Source organism: Rhipicephalus sanguineus, unplaced genomic scaffold, assembly GCF_013339695.2.
Source record: "Rhipicephalus sanguineus isolate Rsan-2018 unplaced genomic scaffold, BIME_Rsan_1.4 Seq568, whole genome shotgun sequence".
In the NCBI taxonomy this organism is placed as follows: Eukaryota; Metazoa; Arthropoda; class Arachnida; order Ixodida; family Ixodidae; genus Rhipicephalus; species Rhipicephalus sanguineus.
This window is the reverse complement of record NW_023615527.1, coordinates 219,686-244,782: the sequence shown is the minus strand read 5'-3', so window position 1 is coordinate 244,782 and position 25,097 is coordinate 219,686. Positions and strand designations below refer to the sequence as shown.

Sequence of the window (25,097 nt, the reverse complement as noted above, 5' to 3'; positions counted from 1 at the left end):
TACGATCATTGCTGATAAATGGTGCGGCCGTGAGGTTGGTGCAAGGGTTTACGCGATAAGCAAAGAATGATCAGCAGTTTATCTCCTCTTGCGGTTACGTAAGCTGAAGCACACGAGGTGCCCTATAAAAGCGATAAGCTCGTCGAAAAACATGGCAAGTACGTTGTAACGCCAACGCAGTACTCGCAGTATAAGCGTCTGAAGGCTCACACCACAATGGCGGATCTCAGACGAGTGCACCGTTTTCGGGACCACACCGTCGCAGGCATCAACTGGCGACCGACGAGGCTTTTCGACGAGTTGCCGAGTTTCCGTGTGTGTGACCTCTGCCGCATGATTGCTAAGCGGATACTGGTGTTGCCGTGCTCGCACGTCCTGTGCCAAGCGTGCCACGCCGCCAGTTGCCAAGGTGGCAGTGATGGACTGTGTCCCATGGATCGAGAGCCATTCGTAGGCGCAGAATGTAGCGGCCACGACTTCCCCGCCAGGAAAGCGAGTGCCTTAAAGTTGAGAACCGAAGTGCATTGTACATGCGGGTGTTCGCTTCGGTGGCCGCCCGACATTTCACAGCGACGCTGTCATGAGATCACAACAGACGATTTTGGTGGCATAGTTGTTCGCCGCCGGTGTCCAGGGTCGCTATCGCGCGAAATGAGAAAATAAAAATGTCCATGATCAAGCGGGATTTGATCCCAAGCCCTCTGCGTGGCAGTCGAGTATTCTACCACATGTATAATATGTAATATAGCTTGGTAGAAGAGTAGAATAACAACCAGGTGATGCACAACGCGAATTGCGTAGAGAGTGGGTGGTTTAAAGCTTCCTAGCCATTACAGATGACTCAACCAATATTTTTCGTCTTCAGCCACAGCGTCAACAAAGTGCACATAACGCCTTACAGATATGTAGCGGGTACCTCGCTTCTTTGCAGAATGACATATAATGGCGTTGTGGATGATTGCCTACTCCGCGAAAATTGATTCGGGGCGTAATGGGTACCTTAACTTGTAGTTGCCTTAAGAAAATTTTCCACGGGATCTAGAAAGACCGCTTAATCAGCTTTCTCTATGATATATGCTGGATGTTCCACGCAAGGTCTGGTTTTTTTTTTTCGTTGTAGCTGTGTGTGTTAAACTGCACCCAGGGCAGCTGTATGAATCGACGCGCCGATGTGGTGGGAAAATAGTTCACGTAATCTAAGCTTCTGAATACTTGCACCCGCGGTGCGAGACGTTAGGGCTCCAGAAGCGTCACATGTGTACGTCATCCCGAGCTGCTTTTCTTACCTACTTCGCTGTTAATATTGTTCCGTACGCTTTCCATGCCTTACTGCTCTGTTAGTACATTGGTTGTGTCTAACAAAGAAACGAACAATTCCCTTTTTCGTATGTGCAAAGCGATAGCGAATATCAACTGGATAAATTGCACGTACTTTTATTTTTATTTTCATATCAAGGTCTATTGCTGGAACGAACAGCACGGATGCGGGTTTGTTGGAGCCACGGAAGACATGTTGCAACATTACGAAAAGGAATGCGCCTTCCACATCATCGACTGCTTCCGGTGCGGCGATGGTGTCCGGCACAGCGACCTCTCATCGCATTACGCGTCTGGATGCACTTCCGGTCTCTCTTCCAAGGGTGCAGGCGACGCTTCCTTAGAATCCACGGCGGCGATAGTTCGAGACGTGAGGGCCTCTCTGGAAGAAATGATGGCCCAGTTGGTGAACCCGGACCGCGACCAGCTGATGTCATCAATCCCGAGCAGGATGAACGAACTCACCCAACAAATGAGAGAACACGAATTCCGGTTAGCCGAGTTCACTCGCGAGGTGGATGAATCCACGGAGGCCGAGATGGCTCAGGTGGCGGCTTCGATTTCGTCCAAGATGGCGGGCCAGCCGAGGTATCAGAGCAGCGAGACGGCGGAGCAGGTCAGCACGACGTCGCTGCAACTGCTACGCCCGGAGAAGTCGAAGACCTGTCGCCAGCCGTACTTATTCGCGAACCTGCCTCTCGGTGTTCTGCAGGCCATGCGGCTAACTTCCTCGCAGGATTATCCGCAGCATGTCGTCTCTAACTGCGGGCCACGGGACGTGAAGTGTCACTTGTATTTAACCGCGCCTCTGTCGACGACGCGCACATGGAGGGAAGTGGAAGGCTCCGTGAAATACGTCCTGACCCTGAAGAACTGCGACATGGATGTGCCGGCGATGGAAAAGAGCACAATTTTCGCTCAGGTCACCGTCTTGCACACTAGGGACGCTTACTTTACCGTCGAAGTCGACAAGAACTACCTCTTTCTTTTCGTGCGAATCGGGTTTCACGGGTTGCTGGCGGGTCCCCAGTGCTCGATGCCTTCTTTTAGGGTTAAACTGTTGGACGGTGAACCGGGTAAGAGCCGTTATCTGTCTTCACTTCAAGAACCCTGTCGTTGTAAGGGCGACGATTACCGGTTGCTGCACTTTCGCCGTGTCTACTCGATAGATGCCGATTGCCTGCAAAAGAACGATTTCGTTCGTGGGCGAAAGCTGGAGCTCGAAATCGAGGTTTCGCGCAAAGAAACTGCGCATTCGCCACATCGGAGCTCCTAGCGCCAATGTAGTGCATTGCTGAGCTTTTTTATTCTTTGTATGTCTCTTTAACACTTCACGCGTGCATGCTGCATGAGCTTAACGAGGTTTTGACTGCAGTTCAATAAAACACTGCTGTGAAAGTATCTTGTGCCTCGTTTTTAGTGCGTGACAAATAATTTATTTTTGTGTTGCTTTACTGAATAAGAGGAGATAGTTACGAAGATATGTGTTCCTTTTCTTTACAAGAGGCTACAAGATGAATGCACTTATAGTTTCTGACAGTGACGCCTCAATCCCGGTCGCGGCGGCCGTATTTTCGATGGAGGCGAAAATGCTAGAGGCTTAGATTTAAGTGCACGTTAAAGAACCGCAGGTGGTCAAAAATTTACGGAGCCCTCCACTACCACATCTCTCATAATCAAATCATGGTTTTGGGGCGTTAAACCCCAACAAAAAAAAGTGACGCCTCATCCTCAATAGTTGGTCATCGAAAGTGCCTCGCCGTTACTTGAAAGGTCGAAGCGAGGGCGTCTTCCGTGCTTGATGGGGCTCTAGACCAAAGATGACCGAACAATGTGCTCATGTGAGCAGTGCCAAGACCTTCACTTGACTCCAAATGGTAATAATTATCTCAAGCCATTTTATTGCGCCTCCTATCAGCAGTCTATTCAGAAGCGGAAACGTCACACAGTGATGGCAGTGCAGTGTTATCAGATTAGTTCGGCCTGCCTCATTGGTTAACCCCTTCACTACCGAAAAAAAATGTTGGCGAGAAAAAGAGATGTGGTTTGCAAAGTATTATTTCAAAAATTTGAGAAGCGCGAAGAAATACATAGCGACGAAGAGTTCATTTTCTAATTGTAAGAACTGTAAAGAAACGGGAACACTAGCTGTAAAAATGGCAGGAACACCTCGATTATTGTGGGTTCTGGCTTCCAGTCTTTAAATATTTTTTAAATGATTTCAAACACCAACACCGTAACTTTTCTTCACACAACTTTGCGCGCAAAAAAAAAAAAACCAAACGTGGAGAACGCTTGAGCTTTGCTTTAAAGAGTAGGACGCGATAGCGTAATCGTACCGTGTTTGTATCGCCTTCCTAATCGCTAGCCTGGCTTCGCTTGTCAGTGGATAACCTAAACCGTGCCTCAAGGAAAGCCGAAGTGCGGACGCCCTCCGGCTCCTACATCCTTGCTAGAGCATGCCGAGGGTGTATGCGTGGTGGCCGAGTGGCTACACACACCGCGTCACGGAGCGAATGGTGAGTTTCGAATCCCCAATCTCACTCAATCCGAAGATATTTTTGTAACGGTTGATCTGCTCGACGTGATTCACTGCTGCTTCGGTAACGCGCACGTCACATCAAATGCCTTATACTTCCAATATTCATACTTGGCACGCCAGCCGAGCGTGATAAGCGAGCGCGATCCAACTTATCATATCGGTGAGCGAGTGGAAGGGTGAGCGGAGGCATGCGCTACGAACGCAAGTCAACCAGTTCCCGCGCTTCGCCCGATTTAAGAATAACAAAATAAGAAATTAGAAAGAGAAATAAACAAAAGAGGAGTTCTTTACAGTTCAATCAAATTTCGTTATTTGTAAGAGCTCGTGAAAGACAATAAGTTCGAGCATCCACACCAACCTCACTTCGTTCAACCATATCTTAGGATGCCCGTCAACCATCCGGCATGCGCTACGAGTGCGCATGTTCCTTGAAACCGAAACTGGCGCTCAGTTTCCGGGGCATGGTAGTACTATGGCATACGTAACGATGCGGCCGTGAGGATGGTGCAAGGATTTACGCGATAACGAAGAATGATCAGCAGTTTATCTCTTCTTGCGGTTACGTCAGCTGAAGCACGTGAGGTTGCCTATAAAAGCGATCAGCTTGTCGAAAAACCTAGCGAGTGCGTTCTTACGCCAGCGCACTACTCACGTCTCAAGATTCACACCACCATGGCGGATCTCAGACGAGTGCACCGTTTTCGAGACCACACCGTCGCAGGTGTCAACTGGCGACCGACGAGGCTTTTCTACGAGTCGCCGAGTTTGCGTGCGTGTGACCTCTGCCGCATGATTGCCGGGCGCGTACTGGAGTTGCCTTGCTCGCACTTGCTGTGCCAAGCGTGCCACGCCGCCAGTTGCCAAGGTGGCGGTGATGGAATTTGTCCCATGGATCGAGAGCCATTCGTAAGCGCGAAATGTAGCGTCCACGGCTTCACCGACGAGACAGCAAGAGACTTGAAGGTGAGAGCAGAAGTGCATTGCACATGCGTGCTGTGCTATTCGGTGGCCGCCCGGGCATTTTACAGTGAACGCTGTTATGAGATCACAACAGCTGATTTTGGTGGCTTAGTTGTTCGCCGCCGGTAGTCATGATCGCTATCGCGCGAAATGAGAAAAAAAAGAATGTCCAGGATAGAGTGGGATTCAAAACCGAGCCCTATGCATGGCAGTAGAGTATTCTACCACAGAGGCGCGGGTACAATAAATTAATTCTAAAAAAGACCAAATACAGGCGTCATGTCAGGCATCGAATCGCATTAACAGATGTAATATAGCTTCGTAGAAGAGTAAAATAACAACCAGGTGTTGCACACCGCCAATTGCTAAAGGGAAGGTTGTTTAAAGCTACCCACCTATTACAGATGGCTCAAACGTAATCTTCAGCCACAAAATCAACAAAGTGCACATAATGCCTTACAGATTTGTAGCGGGTACCTCGCTTCTTCGCAGAATGACCAATAATGACACTGTGTATGATTCCCTACTCCGCAAATATTGATTTGTTGCGTAACGGGTGCCTTGCCGCTGTACTTGCGGTCGCCCCAAGAGACTTTACAACGTGCTCTGGAAACAGCGCTTTTCCGGCTTTCTCTGAGTGTGCTGCACGTTCCACGTGGGCCTAGCGTGTTCTTTCTCTTGTTTCGTTCTGGTAAACTGCACCTAGGGCAGACAAAAAACGCCGTCACAGGCGTTTTGTGTCTGCCGGATCTGGGAAGGGTGCACCGATTTCGCTACCACGCCGTCGTGGTCGTTTTGTGTCTCCTAAATTGCACCTAGGGCCACTGCATAGATCGACGCGCCGAAGTGGCGGGAAATTGGTGCACGTAATCTAAGCTTCCGAATACTTGCACTGGCGGCGTGAGACGTTAAGGCTCCAGGAGCGTCACATGTGTGCGTCACTCAGAGCTGCTTTCGTTGCCTACTTCGCTGTTATTAGTGTCCCCTACGATTTCCATGCCTTCATTGTCTTTAGTACATTGGCTGTGTCTGACAAAGAAACGAACGATTCCCCTTCTTTCGTACGTACAGAGTGATAACCAGGGCTGGGCAAAGATACTTTGAAATTGTATCGCGATACGATACAAGATACTCAGGCAGAAGTATTGGAGATACAGATACAAGATACTGTCGCAATAATTGTATCCGATACGATACTTGCCAATTGTATCTTAAGATACTTCGATACATTCTCAAATTTAATATTATAGATCCATATAATGTAGCAGCAAACATCTATACACAAAAATGTCTGCTTGGAAATTTCTTAACTGTGACCTATTTTGTTTGACTTGAATGAAATGTCTCTTAGTATCTCAAAAGTTTTGGCCTGCTTGCTCAAAGTACATTAGTTTCCTTCCAAAGTACTTATTGGGGCTTATTTGAGCTTCTTCACAGGACAACTCTTTATACACTTCGCTGACAGCGGTCTTGCTTGTCATTTTTTTAATTGATGGGAGTCGCTGCTTTTAGCTTGTCGACCAGCTGTAGCGGGTTGCCATATAATCACAATAACTCAATAAGAAGCCTTCGCACTACGAAGCAAATACCGGTGTGGACTTTTACCTTCTCCGTAAAAGACAGTTTGCACCATGCCCGTATATCCGGCAGTGTACACACAACAACGCTGGTATCGGACTTTTTTTTTCTCGGGGGGGGGGGGGGGGTGGAGGGGGGGGCGAATGTGTATGCGGGGTTTGCGACCCTTCGCTGGCGGCCCGGCCGGCACACATGACCGCCTCCATCCCTTTGTTTTTATTTTCTAAATAAGTATGTTCGTGAGCTATACAGACTGACTGGTCTCAAGCATTTCTTTCGTGAGAACATGTGGTCCCCATGTGCGAACATAACCGTGGAACAAAAACTCTATGTTTCAATCCACGTAGATTGCACTCGTTGTGTACTGTACGTCGTCTATCGATGTTTCTCGAATCCTGACTCCAATCCCCTTCAGAAATGACCTATATATGATAATAGGGAAAGGCTTTCCTTTCAAATGGCAACGTCATTTGTTCAAGCTCTCTCCATTCCCACCATCCTTCTTCACTGTCCCGCCTTGGAGCTAATTTCGCGACTACGGCCCGCCGGCTATAAGTTGAGTTTGAGACCCCTTGTGTAGATAGATGACGTAAACTGGCAATGAATTTCCATGTCCTACTTAGCTGCTGGCGTAAGGATTCTTTGTTGATATACTCACTAACGTGCAATCTTTTTAGCAATTTTTCTTCAAAGAGACATGTGCAACACAGATATTCTCAGTACGTTATTGTACAGTTCCACAAAGCGTCGCAGACCCCGCCGCTATTCGCGTATTGCCGCTTATAGCTCCCATTACGTGGCGGTTATAATGCGAAAATTTAAACGCCTAAGCAGGAAAACAATATAAGTAAATAAGAGGTGGTTCCGTATCAAACATTCACATTGATGAGTCAGAACACAATACACCCTTCGTCCAATAGCTATGATACATGAGTATTGTCAACTTACCTGTTAGACAATAAATTAAGTGTCTATGGAAAATTGCCTGAAGCGGCCTCGTTGGGACGCTCATGAGTAAAAACGAGCATTCGGTAACCGCGTTTCTCACATCCCCTTCCTAACATCTTTACGATGGCTTCTAATGATTTCCATTATTAAGCAAACTCAATTTCGCGTCGCCATTTTCTTAAGCGGTAAGCAGATATTTGTATTGTGTACTCAAGGCACGCCACATAACTAATATATTTTGTTTTCAAAATCGCCTTGGGCCATGTAAATTGTAAACAGTAGTAAAATAAAGCAGTTAGAAGTAAAGCAGAAATCCTATTTTGGGAGTGCGTTACAAAAGACATACTGCGGTGACCAACCGGGAAACAGTGCAAGACCTAGTAATGATGTGATGCAATGACAGCTAGAAGCACTTGTGCTAATGATCAGTTATTATTTCATAAATTCTTTGAATAAATGTAGTGGAAGTGAAAAATACGGTCCCAATATATTTTCTTTGGTAACCGCTTGCTCTATTAGGTCTAGCATCAGTACCGTGGTGCTAAGTTGTTTAGAATCTTATTTCATATAATTAACTAAGTCCATGCCATCCAGTTACATCCACAAATCCTTCAAATCGCTGATATGTAAAACCCATGCGACGCAAGGCAACCCCATTCTTGCACGCATACATTTTTGTTACGAGCAAGACGCCAAGCGAATCTTCAATAACCACTGTAACTCATCAAAATTTGCGCGATAACGCCGCACCTGTGGAGTACGCACACGACAGTGGCTAAGAGCAAGTGTCGCGGCATTGGCGCAACTAAGGGAAAGTAAATCGAAAACAAAAGTGTACGTTGGGCAGGAATAGACGTCCCTGCTTGTCTTCCTGATCTTTTACCCTCACTGGATGATTTCTGGCGTAAAAATAAAATAACGTTACTGCCCTTAGACTTATTCAGCGGCGAGGGGCACCAGTACCAGCTTGAGAAGGCGGAGCTTGGCCACGATTTTGTTTCGCACGGTTGTGTTGCGATAAAGTATCTTGTATCTTAAGATACACGATACATTATCGAATGTTATCGGAATAAGATACAGATACTTGAATTTCGACGTATCGCGATACAGATACAAGATAACCATAGAGTATCTAAGATAGTATCTAAATACATGTATCTTCGATACTGCCCGCACTTGATAACGAATATCAACTTGATAAAGTGTAAATACATTTATTTTCCTTTTCATGTGAAGGTATATTGCTGGAACGAACCGCACGGCTGCAGGTTTGCTGGAGCTACGGAAGACATGCTGCAGCATTACGAGAAGGAATGCGCCTTCCACATCATCGACTGCTTCCGATGCGGTGATGCTGTCCGGCACAGGGACCTCTCCTCGCATTATGCGTCCGGATGCCCTTCCGGTCTCTCTTCCGAGGGTGCAGGCTATGCTTCCTTAAAATCCGCGACGGCGATAGTTCGAGGCGCCAGGGCCTCTCTGGAAGAAATGAAGGCCCAGCTGGTGAACCCGGACCGCGATCAGCTGATGCCAGCAATCCAGAGCAGGATGAACGAACTCGCCCAACAAATGAGGGAACACCAATCCTGGTTAGCCGAGTTCACTCGCGAGGTGGGTGCATCCGCGGGGGCCGATATGGCTCAGGTCGCGGCTTCGATTTCGTCCAAGATGGCGGGCCAGCCGAGGTACCCGAGAAGCGAGACGGCGGAGGAGGCCAGCACGACGTCGCCGCGACAGCTACGCCTGCAGAAGTCGAAGACCTGTCGCTGGCCGTACTTCTTCGTGAACCTGCCTCCGGATCTTCTGCAGGGCATGCGGCAAACGTCCTCGCAGGATTACCCGCAGCATGCCGTGTCTAAGTGCGGGCCACGGGACGTGAAGTGTCACTTGAATTTGACCACGCCTCTGTCGACGACGCGCTCTTGGAGGGATGTGCAAGGCTCCGTGAAATACGTCCTGACCCTAACGAACGGCGACATGGATCTGCCGATTACGGAGAATATTTGCGCTCGGCTCACCGTCTTGCACACGAGGGACGCTTACTTTACCTTCGAAGTCGACATGAAGTACCCCTACCTTCACTTTTGGATGGGGTTTCACGGATCGCTGGCGGGTCGACAGTGCTCGATGCCTCCTCCTAGGGTTAAATTGTTCGACGGTGAACTGGGCAATAGCTGTTATCTGACTTCAGTTCAGGAACGCTGTCGTTGCATGGGCGACGAAAACCAACTGCTGCACTTTCGCCGTCTCTACAGGCTAGATTCCGGTATCCTGCGAAAGAACGATTTGGGTCGTGGGCCAAAGTTGGAGCTCGAAATCGAGGTTTTGCGCGACGAACCTGCGCGTCCGTAACATCCGAGCTCCTAGCGCCAATGTTCTGCATTACTGAGCCTTTTTATTCTTTGTATGCCTCTTTAACACTTGACGCGTGTATGCTTAATGAGCTTACCGAGGTTTTGACTGCAGTTCAATAAAACGGCTGCTGTGAATGTTCTTGTGCCTCATTTTCAGTGCGTGACGAATAATTTATTTTTGCGTTGCTTTATTGAATAGGAGGAGATCGTACAAAATTTTCTGTTCCTTTTGTTTACGAGAGGCTACAAGAGGAATGGACTTATGATTTCTGATATTGACGCCTCAATCCCGGTCGTGGAGGCCGTATTTTCGATGGAGGCGACAATGCTAGAGGCGCTTGGACTTAGATTTAGGTGCACGGTAACGAAACCCAGGTGGGCGAAATTTCCTGAGCCCTCCTCTACGGCCTCTCTCATAATCAAATCATGGTTTTGGGGCGTTCAACCACAACAAAAAATAGTGACGCCTTATCCTCAATAGTTAGTCATCGATAAGTGCCTCGCCGTTACGTGAAAGGTCGAAGTGAGGGAGTCTTCCGTGCTTGATGCTCTAGACCAAAGATGACCGAACAATATGTTCATGTGCGGTGTGCCGAGACCTTCACTTGACTCCAAATCATAATTATCGGAAGCCATATTTATTGCGCCTCATATCAGCAGTCTATGCAGAAACGGAAACATCACACAATGATAGCAGTGCAGTGTTATCAGATTAGCTCGGCCTTCCCCATTGGTTAACCTCTTCACTACTGAAAAAAAAATGTAGACGAGAAAAAGAGATACGGTTTGCAAAATAATATTTCAAAAAAGTTGCAGTAGCGCGAAGAAAAATATTGCGACAAATATTTCATTTTCAAATTGTAAGAATTGTAAACAAACGGGAACATTAGTTCTAAAAATGGCAGGAACGCCTCGATTAATGTGGATTCTGGCTTCCAGTCTTTAAATATTTTTTAAAATAATTTCAAACACCAACTCCGTAACTTTTGGTCACAGAACTTTGTACGCGAAAAAAAAAAAAAACTTGGAGGACGCTTGAGCTTCGCTTTAAAGAGTAGGACGCGATAGCGTAATCGTACCGTGTTAGTATCGCTTTCCGAATCACTAGCCTGGCTTCGCTTGTCGGTGGGCGCCTAAACCGTGCCTCGAGGAAAGCCGAAGTGCGGACGCCCTCCGGCTCCTACATCCTTGCTAGAGCATGCTAGAGAGTGTATGCGTGGTGGCCGAGTGGCTACACACACCGCGTCACGGAGCGAAGGGTAGCAGTTTCGAATCCCCGATCTCACTGGACCTGAAGTTATTTTATTATTTCTTCATTTGCAACTACCTGGAATTTTCGCTCACGGAAAACGCTGATTTTTCGCTCACAGCCAACGGCCCGGACACCGGAATTTCTGCGAAACGAGCTCTTTAACGCTATCGCGCTAAAAGTATTTGTAAAACTTTAAACAGTTACGCCTAAGCAGCCGCGCGCTGCGTGATCTGCCCATCGTCGTTTTGCTTTGTCTGCACAGCATCCGCCAATACTTACTTCTGCTGTTAATTCTTGGAGTATGAGTAAACGACCCTCTGGGCGACAAAGCCCAAAGGGTCGTTTGAAAAATAATGAAATGATGGTTCCAATTCACGCTGAGAAGGTGGTCAGCCGGCGAAGCCATGGTGTAACCTGATACGATAGACCGACGTGACTGCATTTTTTTTCGAGATTGTGCACCAGCCTCCTCTACTTTTCCTTCCCGGTCAAGCGCCGACAAGCCAAAGGTTTACGCCTAACCAAGCTGAGGTCTCTTCAGACAAACGAGCAATGCACTGCACAAGATGATTGAGAGCAAGACAGATTTAATGCGCTGCCGTCTGACAAATTTTCAACGTTTAACAAAAACAGCAAAAAAGAATGAAATAAAAAAATAGAAAAAAAAATAGAAACGTATGTAGGAGATGAAAATTTGTCGAGTTGCAAGCTGTGATTCCCCAGAAACCGAAGCCCTTGTTTCAGCAATGAAAGTGTTTGTTTGCTTATCTGCGTATCGCAGTTTGTGGCGTCAGGTAACAGTGTACGCGAAGTATCAAGCGTTAAGTAAGAAAAAAAAGACCGATTTGTAATAATAATACGCGTGATAAGCGAGCGCGATCCAATTGATCATATCGGTGAGCGAGGGGAAGGGTGAGCGGTGGCAAACGCTACGAAAGGCAGTCAACCAGTTCCCGCGCTTCGCCCGATTTAAGATTAACAAAATAAGAAATTAGAAAGACAAATAAACAAAAGAGGAGTTCTTTACAGTTCAATTCCGTTATTTCAAAAGTTTGTGAAAGACAATAAGTGCGAGCATCCACATCAACCTCACTTCGTTCAACCAGATATTAGGATGCCCGGCAACCATAGAGTTAATATACTGACTCTAGAGGAAAAGCTCCCCATAGGGCCCATGCATTGAAACCTATAACCGCATGGGTTCCGCCTTTATGGAACAAAACAAACGTTGCCAGACCCTGAAACACTCGCTATATTTGACGGTAGTAAACAGTTTTAATCTACCAACCTAAGCCATCTACGCTCTCTTCATGGAACATCAGCTGTGTTTTGATTCGTGAAGCCGTGTGTTAGTGTAGCGTTGTCTGTGAAGCTGGCCCGATTGATAACAGTTAACATTTCCACTTGTTTGCGCATGGTTTTTACTAGGCACACCTTACCACTAATGCATAACGAATAAAGTTTCTCCGTTCGCTGGAACAATAAGGGTCACTCCGCAGATTCGCGGCTCGAAGCAAAGTGCGTAGGCAGTGATAGCGCGGTGCTTCGACTTGCAATGACGAGAAACGTGTATCCACGTTTAGAATAACAGAAAGCTGAGCTAGTTGATAAGTATTCATTCTAAAAAGACAGGGCGTGCAAACACGGACACAAGAAAGAAGTCAGGACACCACAAACGCCGACTAACAACGCCAAAATTCAGTGAATGCGCAGTGGTTGTACACACGTCAGAAATGAAGAAACGCCTGATGATTGAAGCTGGCATATCGAGAATAGTGTAGCGCATGCGTGAGCAACCGTCGATTAACTTGCATAAAGACGAAATCAAATGCCTTAACAGTTATCTTCCACGTAGAAATATAGGGGTTACTTTGTAACGAACAGATCCGCGCGTGCGAAACTGTCCCGTCTTTGGATCACACCGCGCACTAGAGGAGTGTAGTTACTCGCTACTAGGTGCTACGCAGCAGCCCTAACAGTCAGAGCTGTGACCCCTATCCCGCGGTTCGCGTAGTTGCGACCGCAGCGGGTTTCAGGCCAGTGGTAACAGAGACAAGTTCTTTGCCTGACACAGTTTATTGTGCCAAAAGCGCCACCAACGCAACAAAATACAAGGTAAAAACGAAGCGGCGGAGTAAGTTCCGCACGACAACAACGTGAAAACAAGAACAAAATGGGAAGCACGAGATTGAGAGCGATAAGGTTCAACTCACCTCTCGTGGCTTCGCGTCCGGCCCTGAGGCAGTAAGTTACCTCACAATAGACCGGGCGTTGCGCAGGGGGTGATGGCGTTTGGGTGGCTCCCGACTCGATCAAGCTGTGGTCGTCACCGCTGCTCGAGTCGAAAGACAAGGCGGTCCCCAAGAAAGCCGCGCGCATCTCTTGGGGTCTGGAGAGGAGTCTCTCCAGAAAAGGGCAAGGAGGAAAACGGGGCATCTCGACTTCGGCCAGGGAGCAGGGCGCGAAGGCTGCAGGAGCGGCACGTGCCCTCTCCCACGCAACCCCCCTCGCCACTGCGCGTACAAACGTAGCGCGAAGCCGAGGTGCCGCCGCGTTGAAGACAATGGGTTGCGTGTGCAACCCCACATCCCCCCCTCCTTAATTGAACCCTTTAGCCAAAAAGAGGATCGCCATCACCTGGGGCTTAAGAGGGGGCTAGCGGCTCCCCAGGAACACGGCGAAGTCCGTGTCGATGAGGAGCCGCACGGAGACGCAGATCACCGTTATCGCTGAGGGGCAGTCACCCGGCGAGCCGGAAGAAGTGTCGGTGAGTGATAATGCAGGGCAGCTTGACAGTTGAAGACAGTTGTCAGGACAGCCATCAGGCGTCGTCGGGACAGTCGGAACAGTTGTCGGAACTTGCATTGTCAGGAACCCAGGCAGCTCGGTCGGAGTCGCTCGGCTTGCTTCTGGCGTCGCTCGCTCGCTCGGGTTTTGCGGCCCATGGTGTTGAAAGGGGCACACGGCTGGATTGATCAGCGCCAGACTGCAGGCCACCTCGATTTGCGTTGGTCGCATCGCCAGGAGAGCGTCATGTCGACGCAGGAGAGTTGGCTTGGGCGCTCATCAGTCGTTGCCCTCTGGTGGGGGTACAATCGTTCCCCTCCTTTTTCTCCGCTCCTCCCGCTCTTGGTTCTCTTTCTTCCTCTTTTCTTCTAAGGCGTTTGGAGTCGAAATTCCCCGACGCTTGCGGCTGGCCGGCTGCAACCCCCGTTCTACGCAGCGGGATACCACGCTCGTACCGCGGGTGCCCTCCGTAGTTCGGTCGCCGGGTCTGCAACTCTTCGCCGGGCTGTGCAGTGGTTACGCGAATTCTTCTGCACCGAGGCCATTCGGGACCGGAAGCTGTTTTGCTGTTTTTCTTTCGCCTTGACTCTGGCTGCTGCTGTAGGCTTTGGTAGAACACTGTAGCTTTGGTGTCGCCGCTCCCTGCTCTGGAATGCGTGCGTTGAAAGTACAGTTGAAAGTACCGGCTTTGGGCGCTGCCGGCGAAAACGGTCGTTTTGGCTTGGCTGTTGTTGAAGTGCTGCCGATGGGTGATCTGCGACTCGAACAATAAGTTAGCCCCTCTCTTACTCTCCGAAAAAGCAAGCGCGTGCTCGCTCTCGAAGGCTGCATGCTAGATATCAGAGGAGCGTCCCATCCGATATCACGCACAATAAAGCCCCTACGAACCGGACAGAGTTAGTTCTGCCGAGATCGCAAGTTGTAACGTCGCACTGAGCTCGTATGTCGAGCCGTGCCTTCGGATGCCACTGCCTGCGGGCGCGGGGAAGCGTTTCCCTCGGGCCACTCGTTCCCTCTGTCATAGTAGGGTTTGAGATCACAGACATGCACCGGTCCGCCGATCGGTCTTAGCGTTAAGTCCGTCAGCTTGTACACGAGAGAAGAGACAGTCTCTCCTACCCGGTACGGTCCTATCCACTTCGGTGCCAGAGAAGCTGAGAATTTCTTACTGGCATCGCTTAGGACATGATTGCGCTTCAACACCAGGTCGCCCACTTTGTACTGAACGTCCCGATGAGAGCGGTCATACTGCGCTTTCTGCTCCCCACGAGCAGTGCTCAGGTTCCGTCGTGCTTTGCCCAAAGCCTCCGTCACCTTCGCGCGCAGCCCAGCTGCATAATCGGCGCGTGCCGACGAAGCAGCCAGTTCCGTGCTGCGTTCCTGTAGAGTATGTTCTACGGATTCAGCAGCTCTCTCCCAAAATTGAGAGTGGCGGGGGTAAAGCCAGTCGAGCGGTTCACGGTCGTCCTCAGAGCAAATCCGATTTCAGGGACGCAATTGTCCCAATCCTTGTGCGTCCCCGCAAAAGCAACAAGCATGTGCTTGATGTTGCGGTTTACACGTTCGGTTGGATTTGCCTGGGCGTGGTACGTGGTTGTTCTCTTGTGCTTAATGCCCAGGGCTGCACAAGAGTCCACAAAATTTTGGCGGTGAAATAGGACGCATTGTCCGTAATCAACTGCTTTGGATAGCCGAATCTCGTGAACACTTCGATGAGCTTTTCCATGATAATGCGTGCCGTCAGCCTTCGTAGGGGGAACAGTTCCACCCACTTAGTGAAGTGATCTGTGACGACGAGAAGGAATTGGTTTCCTCTCGGTGTTCTTGGGTCCCATGACGTCACAAGCCACTATTTGCCATGGTGTTTGGCTTTGGATCGGCTGCATGAGCCCGGGTGGGCGTCCACCACGCGGCTTCACGCGTTGGCACACATTGCATGAGCGGGCGTAGCGTTACATCCCGTTTCATGCCTGGCCAGGTAGCAAAGCGGCACAACTTAAGGTAAGTCTTAGGGCCACTTGCATGCCCAGCGATGCACGTATCGTGAAAGTAGCGTAACAGTGCTCCTCTCAACGTGCGTGGGATCACCGCTTTGAAGGACTCATGTGTATCCTTCTCCGCAGGAATGTATCTCAGCAAAGTGCCGTCAGAGTCTAGCAGGTAGGAATCCAACGCGCTCACAGCATTACCAGCTGTTTCAGAGCGCCGCGCATTAACAGCAATACCAGCTGCGTCAACATGCGCCGCGGCCGCGCCGCCGGGCTCCCGGAGCCCCTCAAACACCTTTTTGCAAAATGGATCCTCCCGCTGAGCCTCTAATAGCTCCTTCCTGCTGAACACGTTCCCCACTGAACTGACGCAGTCCAAGTGGTTAACGCTCTCCTCAATTGAAGGTGGGTTGTCCGCCCTTCCGTGAGGACTCTCGCCGTCGAGCAGTGTAGCAGTTACTCTGCTCTTAGGCTGAGTTTCAAAGGTGTCAGGATGGGTATTAATGTTACCCCTCGTGACAACATCGAGCGTCGCAACAGTTACGTCGCTCTCGGGCACGACTTCGGGCGAGGTGAGTTGAGTAGTAATGTTACTCTTCTCACAGTCAACGGGCGCGCGCGAAAGTGCGTCCGCCACAACGTTGCTCTTTCCTTTCCTGTAGCGAACGGTAAAGTCGTATCGCTGCAGGAAAAGTGCCCATCGTGCAAGTCTGCCGCTCGGCTCCCCTAGGCGTCTAAGCCAAGTTAGTGCCATGTGATCAGTCTCGATAACAAATTGAACTCCATCAATATAGTAATCGAACTTTTTCAGGGCAAAAATGATTGCCAAACATTCCTTTTCCGTCACTGAATAGTTTTTCTCTGCGGGAGTCAAGGAGCGGCTAGCAAAAGCTACCGGCCGCAAGCCACCTTCGTGCTGTTGGAGCAAAACCGCTCCTAGGCCGAGGTCGCTGGCGTCCGTTTGGATCACAAAATCTTTGCTGAGATCCGCTAGCCTTAATTCAGTGGTTTCCGCGAGCGCTTTAATGAGGTTGCGCAGTGCCTCCTCTTGCTCGGGACCCCATCTCCACCGCTCACCTTTCCTCAACAGAAGTGTCAAGGGGGCTTGCAGTGCAGCGCAATCTGGGATAAACTGACGATAAAAGTTCACCAGCCCCAGAAAGCGTCTCAGTCCACCTATGTCTGTCGGTGATGGATAGTTCAATAATGCCTGAACCTTGTCATCACACGGCAGAAGGCGACCGTTATCCAACGTGAAACCCAGTAGCGTTACTCGGGTCTCGGCAATCTGAGTCTTGGCCGGGTTTAGCGTTATTCCCGCCGACCTCAGACGCTCCAGCACGTCCCTGAGATGGCGTAAGTGCTCATCAAAGGTTCGTGAGTATACCACGACATCGTCCAGGTAAGCAAGAGCGTAGTGCCACCTTGCATCACCTAAGACGCGGTCCATCAGGCGCTGGTAAGTCGCAGGCGCACCGACAAGACCGAATGGCATACGGGTAAACTGGAAAGGCCCCTGTGACAAGTGAAGGCAGTCTTCTCTCGGTCACGGGGATCTACCTCCACCTGAAAGTATCCTCTGCTAGCATCGAGCGTAGTGAAGTACTTCGCTCCGCCAACATTGACACGATCGAGGGAATGCTAGGAAGCGGATATGCATCCTTGCGTGTTACCTCGTTCAGGCGACGGTAGTCAACACAAAGGCGGGTCGTCCCATCCTTTTTAGGTACCAGTACCACGGGAAAACCCCACGGGCTCTCCGACCTTTCGACAACGCCTGTATCGAGCAGTTCGTCCAGAGCGCTGTCTAATGCTTTCCTCTTAGCCAAACTCACCGGCCGAGGATTGCATTTCCAAGGAGAAGCATCGCCTGTCTCAATTTTGTGCCTAACTAGCGCAGTGCAGCCAGGCTGTTCTGTGAATATGGCGTCATATTCATTCAGAAGCGATGAGAGGCGAGCTTTCTCTTCCACCGTCAAACTGCTTGAGCTATTGAGCAGCGGGTGGTCCCTTTCACCCCGCTCTGCAGTGCACAGTGCCTCCGCAGAGGGGGATGGGGGACGCGCGCGAGGGGAGCCGTTCCCTCCGGCGCGTTCTTTCTCCGCGGGTCGGTTTGTCGACCCGGCAGAAACATGTACGAGTGACTTTTTCGGGCAATTGTTGGGACGGTCTGCGCGCGAAGCATCATCGAACGTAATTGTCTCTGACGCTTTTTGAAAGGAAACGAAAGGTTTCAGGGTGCCACATGCTCGCTCCCTATATCCTCCGTTGCAGACGTCAATAACAATGCCCGTCTTGGCGAGGAAGTCTCTACCAAGAATGAGGAACCGACAGGCCGGGGAGGTAAGCTAGGCGTTGCCGCCTGACCCGTTTCTCCCACCGCACCACAGCCGAGCGGCAGCGCTTGCTTGCGCCGAGCCGCTGGCGAGCCGGAAAGTCACATTACTCGATCTAAGCCGGATAGCGTTCCGACAGAGATGATCGTACACTTCGTCGCCAAAGAGTGAAGCGCTTGCTCCCGTGTCTAACAGCGCAAAAAACCTGCGCCGGGCGACTGTTAGCTCAATAAGTGGCACTGGCGTGTCGTTGGGTGGTCCAGTACGACAAGCCAGCGGGGCTAGGAGTTCATGTGTCTCACTCAGCACCGCTTTGTTTGCCGCCGGCCATGCAGTGTTGCTCACCGGCGGCCCCGCTCGTTTCCCGAAAGCGCGTGCTCTCGGCTTGCGGGTTGCCAACAATCTCGGGCGAAATGCCCCGGCTGGTTGCAGCGATAGCAGAGGGTGGTCGGCCGCGCTCGGGCTTGGCGTGCTGTGCCTCGCGCCGTTTGGCCACCGTTCCTCTCTATCGGATGCTCCCTTCCGGGCGCGCTCCGCTCTAGCGTCCTCGGATCGGTATGTCGACTCCGATTCTGCGTACCTCGGCCACGGCAGCGTGTGCTGCTCGCATGGCGTACGTGTACGGGTCAAGAGCCCGGTCAGATATGTCCCAACCGCTACTCGAGTGCCCGTCACTGAAGGCAACTGCACCATTTCCCTGTGGACGGATGCGAACATTGTCTCCGTTCCACGCGCATCGCGGCTCAAGTGCCTGCGACGCTGGGGGTGGTGGTCGGTACGCACGTGAGGCGAGTATGTCCGCCTGTATGCGTTTTGCCTCCGAGGCCAGCTCGTCCAAATCCCTGAACTTGCCGCCTCTCAAATATGCTGCGAAAGTGGGGTGCGCTTGTCGCGTGACTCGCTCCACCTTCTCGCAATTTAGAGCCGAGGGGTCAGCAATACGATAGAGCTCGTCCATCGCCCTCACGTACTCGAGCAAGGATCGTCCGGATGCTGAGTACGCCGCTCTAACTCGCGCAGCATGCGACGCTGGTAATCAGCGGGTAGGAATTCGTCGCGAAACCTCGCTCGGAATTCGTTCAGCGTGCTTGACCGGTGGCCGGTAAGTCGGAACCACCGGGCAGCCTGCTCAGTCAGTGATACTGGAACGACGCGTTCTAGCATCTCGCCATCGGACAACCCCGTTGCCTGCTGGTAAGTCAGCATGCGGTCAAGGTAATCATTGGCGCTGACCGTGTCATGATACCCGCTGTAGGTGGGTAAGTCCACCTTTACGCTTGGTCGCGCAGCTGTGCTGGGCCTCAGCAGAGTGTTCTGCACGACACCCGTCAAAGTCTCAATCAGGCGCAAGGCATCCCTTAAAACCTGTGGAGACTCGCTCTGGCCAGTAAGGTCTGGCACAGGAGCTGATTGCGTTGAGCCGGTATGCCGCTGTGGCTCCCTGCTCTCCGCACGCTCGGACAAAGGGCTCGGCGTAATGTGCCTCGCGCCTTCGAGCGGACAATCTAACGGAGGGAGGGCCTCATGTGTAGCGCCACCCTCATCGAAGCAAATCAGATCCCCTTGGCTAATGTTCGCCGCAGGGTCCGACTGTGCGGTAGCAGTTACCGCCGCTTCGAATTGTTGCCTGTTGGCAGCCACCCTTGACAGCGTGAACAGCGGCTGTAAGTCAGCCTCGTCTGCTGCCATGGTTGTTCGTGTAGTGGCAGTCACTCACACAAACTACTCGTCCTGTTTAACCACTGGCCCCACGTTGGGCGCCAAATATAGGGGTTACTTTGTAACGAACAGATCCGCGCGTGCGAAACTGCCCGTCTTTGGATCACACCGCACTAGAGGAGTGTAGTTACTCGCTACTAGTGCTACGCAGCAGCCCTAACAGTCAGAGCTGTGACCCCTATCCCGCGGTTCGCGTAAGTTGCGACCGCGGCGGGTTTCAGGCCAGTGGTAACAGAGACAGTTCTTTGCCTGACACAGTTTATTGTGCCAAAAGCGCCACCAACGCAACAAAATACAAGGTAAAACGAAGCGGCGGAGAAGTTCCGCACGACAACGTGAAAACAACAACAATGGGAAGCACACGAGATTGAGAGCGATAAGGTTCAACTCACCTCTCGTGGCTTCGCAGTCCGGCCCTGAGGCAGTAAGTTACCTCACAATAGACCGGGCGTTGCGCAGGGGGTGATGGCGTCTGGGTGGCTCCCGACTCGATCAAGCTGTGGTCGTCACCGCTGCTCGAGTCGAAAGACAAGGCGGTCCCCAAGAAAGCCGCGCGCATCTCTTGGGGTCTGGAGAGGAGTCTCTCCAGAAAAGGGCAAGGAGGGAAAACGGGGCATCTCGACTTCGGCCAGGGAGCAGGGCGCGAAGGGCTGCAGGAGCGGCACGTGCCCTCTCCCACGCAACCCCCCTCGCCACTGCGCGTACAAACGTAGCGCGAAGCCGAGGTGCCGCCGCGTTGAAGACAATGGGTTGCGTGTGCAACCCCACAACGTAGACCGCCACGCGTGCCGGATTGATAGGTTCGCCTGTTGCATGGGCATGCGCAGATAAGTTTTCGTGCCTTCTTTCTTTTCAGCCGTTGTGCGTCTCTTCAGTTGTTAGCTGGCGTTTGTGGTGTCCTGACTTCTTTCTTGTGTCCGTGTTTGCACGCCCTGTCTTTTTAGAAAGAGTGTATCCACGTTCTTTTTTCAGCTCATTGCTGCCGTACTTCAGCGCAGAGAGCCATAAAGCAGAAAAAGGTCGATTGAAGCATGCAGCGGTGAATGTGAGTGAGGCGTCACCCGAAAGCTTCAATCAAAACCAAAAATACACGGCACACGGAATTTTATCGCCGTTAAAAAGACTAAAAACTTGCGCCTAGTTGGTACATAACTTTCAGTGCTTGTCTCATCTCTTCTTTGCCGTCCGTCCTGGTTAGCACTGAAGTTTTCAGCTTGTAAGAAAAAAGGGCTGTCCCATAAAGTCTAGTGCCACGTGGCAACAGCAAACGCGCTCAACGGGACACTATGACTACTACGAGATACACGACGCAAAGTTTCAAGCGACGCGCAAACCGGCGCAATCGGCCGCAAGCGCACTCTCGAGTGCTGGTGTTGTTATGGTGGCGCCATCTAGTAAATCAGCCTGCAAACGCTCCTTTCCACGCACAGTAAACTACATAAATAGCCGTCGTATTCTTTCGTAAAAGTATTAAAAACAACACAAAACAATATCCGGGTGTTTTTATTTGTGCAACTGCTTCTTTAGGATTGATTTGTGATGGCAAGAATGACAACGTTCCAAGATGTCAGCGTTCTTGTGGTTAGCGGTCTCGCGGCCCAGCTTTTCCTCTAGAATCAGTATATTAACTCTATGCCGGCAACCGCTACGAGCGCGCATGTTCCTTGAAACCGAAACTGACGCTCAGTTTCCGGGGCCTGGTAGTACTATCGTATACACAACGATGCGGCCGTGAGGCTCGTGCAAGGCTTTACGCGATAAGGAAGAATGATCAGCACTTTATCTCTTCTTGCGGTTACGTCAGCTGAAGCACGCGAGGTACCCTATAAAAGCGATAAGCTCGTCGAAAAACATAGCAAAGCCGTTCTTACGCCAGCGCAGCACACACGTCTCAAGGCTCGCACCACCATGGCGGATTTCAGACGAGTGCACCGTTTTCGGGACCACGCCGTCGCAGGTGTCAACTGGCGACCGACGAGGCTTTTCTACGAGTCGCCGAGTTTGCGTGCGTGTGACCTCTGCCGCATGATTGCCAGGCGGATACTGGAGTTGCCGTGCTCGCACTTGCTGTGCCAAGTGTGCCACACCGCCAGTTGCCAAGGTGGCGGTGATGGGCTTTGTCCCATGGATCGAGAGCCATTCGTACGCGCGGAATGTCGCGTCCACGGCTTCACCGCCAAGACTGCGAGAGCCTTAAAGGTGAGAACCGAAGTGCATTGAACATGCGGCGTGTCCTATTCGGTGGCCGCCCGGGCATTTTACGGTGAACGCTGTTATGAGATCACAACAGCTGATTTGGTGGTTTAGTTGTTTGCCGCCGGTGTCCATGTCCGCTAGTGCGCGAAGTGAGAAAAAAAAAAGTCCAGGATTGAGTGGGATTCGAACCCAAGCTCTATGCGTGGCAGTAGAGTATTTTACCACAGAGGCGCGGGTGCATGAAATAATTATAAGAAATACCCCATACAGGCGTCATGTCAGGCATGGAATCGCATTAACAGATGTAATATAGCTTGGTAGAAGAGTAAAATAACAACCAGGTGTTGCAGAAGGCCAACTGCTAAAGAGTAGGTTGTTTAAAGCTACCCACCCATTACAGAGGGCTCAACCGTAATCTTCAGCCACAGCATCAGGAAAGTGCACATAATGCCTTGCATATATGTAGCGGGTACCTCGCTTCTCCGCAGAATGAAGAATAATGGCATTGTGTACGATTCCCTTCTCCACAAAAATTGATTTGTTGCATAATTGGTGCCTTGCAGCTGTACTTATGGTTGCCCCAAGAGACTTTACAACGTGCTCTGGAAACACCGCTTTTCCGGCTTTCTCTGAGTGTGCTGCACGCCTGGCGTGTTCTTTTTCTTGTTTCGTTCTGGTAAACTGCGCCTAGGGCAGACACAAACTGCCGTCGCAGGCATTTTGTGCCTGGTAAACTACACCTAGAGCCACTGCATAAATCGACGCGCCGAGGTGGCGGAACATTAGTGCACGCAATCTAAGCTTCCGAATACTTGCACCCGCGGCATGAGACGTTAAGGCTCCAGAAGCGTCGCATGTGTGCGTCACCCAGAGCTCCTTTCTTTGCCTACTTTGCTGTTAATAGTGTCCTCTACGATTTACATGCCTCCTGTCTGTGAGTAAATTGCTTGTGTCTGACAAAGAAATGAACAATTCCCCTTCTTTTGTACGTACAAAGCGATAACGAATATCAAACTGGATAAAGTGTAAATACACGTATTTTCCTTTTCATACGAAGGTCTATTGCTGGAACGAAGCGCACGGCTGCGGGTTTGCTGGATCTACGGAAGACCTGCTGCAACATTACGATAAGGAATGCGCCTTCCACATCATCGACTGCTTCCGATGCGGCGATGCTGTCCGGCACAGGGACCTCTCCTCGCATTACGCGTCCGGATGCACTTCCGGTCTCTCTTCCAAGGGTGCAGGCTACTCTTCCTTAGAATCCGCGGCGGCGATAGTTCGAGACTTCAGGGTCTCTCTAGAAGAAATGAAGGCCCTGCTGGTGAACCCGGACCGCGACCAGCTGATGCCAGCAATCCAGAGCAGGATGAACAAAGTCACCCAACAAATGATAGAACACGAATCCTGGTTAGCCGAGTTGACTCGCGAGGTGGGTGCATCCGCGGAGGCCGATATGGCTCAGGTCGCGGCTTCGATATCGCCCAAGATGGCGGGCCAACCGAGGTACCAGAGAAGCGAGACGGCGAAAGAGGCCAGCACGACGTCGCTGCGACAGCTGAGCCCGGAGAAGTCGAAGACCTGTCGCCGGCCGGACTTCTTCGTGGACCTGCCTCCGGATCTTCTTCAGGCCGTGCGGCAAACGTCCTCGCAGGATTACCCGCAGCATGCCGTGTCTAAGTGCGGGCCACAGGACGTGAAGTGTCACTTGAATTTGACTACGCCTCTGTCGACGACGAGCTCTTGGAGGGAGGTGCAAGGCTCCGTGAAATACGTCCTGACCCTAACGAACGGCGACATGGATCTGCCGATTACGGAGAAGATTTTCGCTCGGCTTACCGTCTTGCACACGAGGGACGCTTACTTTTCCTTCGATGTCGACATGAAGTACCCCTATCTTTACGTGGGAATCGGTTTTCACGGATCGCTGGCGGCTGGACAGTGCTCGATGCCTTCTGTTAGCGTTAAATTGTTCGACGGTGAACCGGGCAATAGCTGTTACTGTCTTCAGTTGAAAATCCCTGTCGTTGTATGGGCGACGAAACCCAAGTGCTGCACTTTCGCCGTATGTACTCGATAGATTCCGCTATCCTGCAAAAGAACGATTTCGTTCGTGGGCCAAAGTTGGAGCTCGAAATCGAGGTTTCGCGCAACGAAACTGCGCATTCTTAACATCCGTGCTCTTAGCGCCAATGTTCTGCATTGCTGAGCTTTTTTTATTCTTTGTATACCTCTTTAACAATTCACGCGTGTATGCTGCATGAGCTTAACGATGTTTTGACTGCAGTTCAATAAAACAGCTGCTGTGAATGTTCTTGTGCCTCATTTTCAGTGCGTGACGAATAATTTATTTTTGCGTTGCTTTATTGAATAGGAGGAGATCGTACAAAATTTTCTGTTCCTTTTGTTTAATTATTGCCCAGCTACAAGAGGAATGCATTCTAGTTTCTGATATTGACGCCTTATCCTCAATAATTAGGCATCGATAAGTGCCTCGCTGTTACTTGAAAGGTCGAAGTGAGGGCGTCTTCGGTGCTTGATGTTACGGACCAAAGATGCCCGAACAATGTGTTCATGTTCGGAGTGCCGAGGCCCTCACTTGACTTCAAATCATAATAATTATCGCAAGCCATTTTAATGCGCCTCCTATCAGCTGTTCATAGAATAGCGGAAACCTGTCACAATGATAGAAGCGTAGCGTTAGCAGATTAGCTCGGTTGGTTAACCTCTTCACTGCCGAATATAAAAATGTAGGCGAGAGAAAGAGATGGAGTTTGCAAAATATTTCAAATTGTTTCATAAGGGGGAAGAAAAACACATTTTACATCTTCAAGAGGAAAGAATGGTAATGAAACGGGAACATTAGTTGCGAGAATATAAAGAACAACCCCGATTAATGTGGGTTCCGGCATCGGTCTTTGAATATTTTTTTTTAATGTGTCCGTGGCGGCCGAGCGGCTAAACACATCGTGCCATGGAGTGAGGGGTCGCAAGTTCGAATCCCCGATGCCACTGGAGCCGAAGTTATTTTATTACTTCATTTGCATCTACGTCGAATTTTCCGTCACGGACAACGCTGGTTTTTCGCTCACATCCAACGAGATGGACACCCGAATTTCT

The 25,097-nt window shown here is 50.5% G+C and overlaps 2 protein-coding genes across 2 annotated transcripts; both read left to right on the top strand.

Annotated features, from left to right (window-relative positions):
• The first annotated feature begins 98 nt into the window (after nt 1-98).
• Nucleotides 99-24,316, top strand: LOC119377808 (uncharacterized). Its single transcript, XM_037647112.2, has 4 exons — nt 99-409; nt 21,883-21,980; nt 23,035-23,864; nt 24,310-24,316. Exons 1-4 carry the CDS (start codon nt 217-219, stop codon nt 24,314-24,316), a joined length of 1,128 nt encoding a protein of 375 aa, XP_037503040.2. The 5' UTR covers nt 99-216.
• LOC119377809 (uncharacterized) lies at nt 1,420-9,847 on the top strand. Its single transcript, XM_037647113.2, has 2 exons — nt 1,420-2,548; nt 9,668-9,847. Exons 1-2 carry the CDS (start codon nt 1,511-1,513, stop codon nt 9,695-9,697), a joined length of 1,068 nt encoding a protein of 355 aa, XP_037503041.2. The 5' UTR covers nt 1,420-1,510; the 3' UTR covers nt 9,698-9,847.
• Nucleotides 24,317-25,097: the final 781 nt, after the last annotated feature.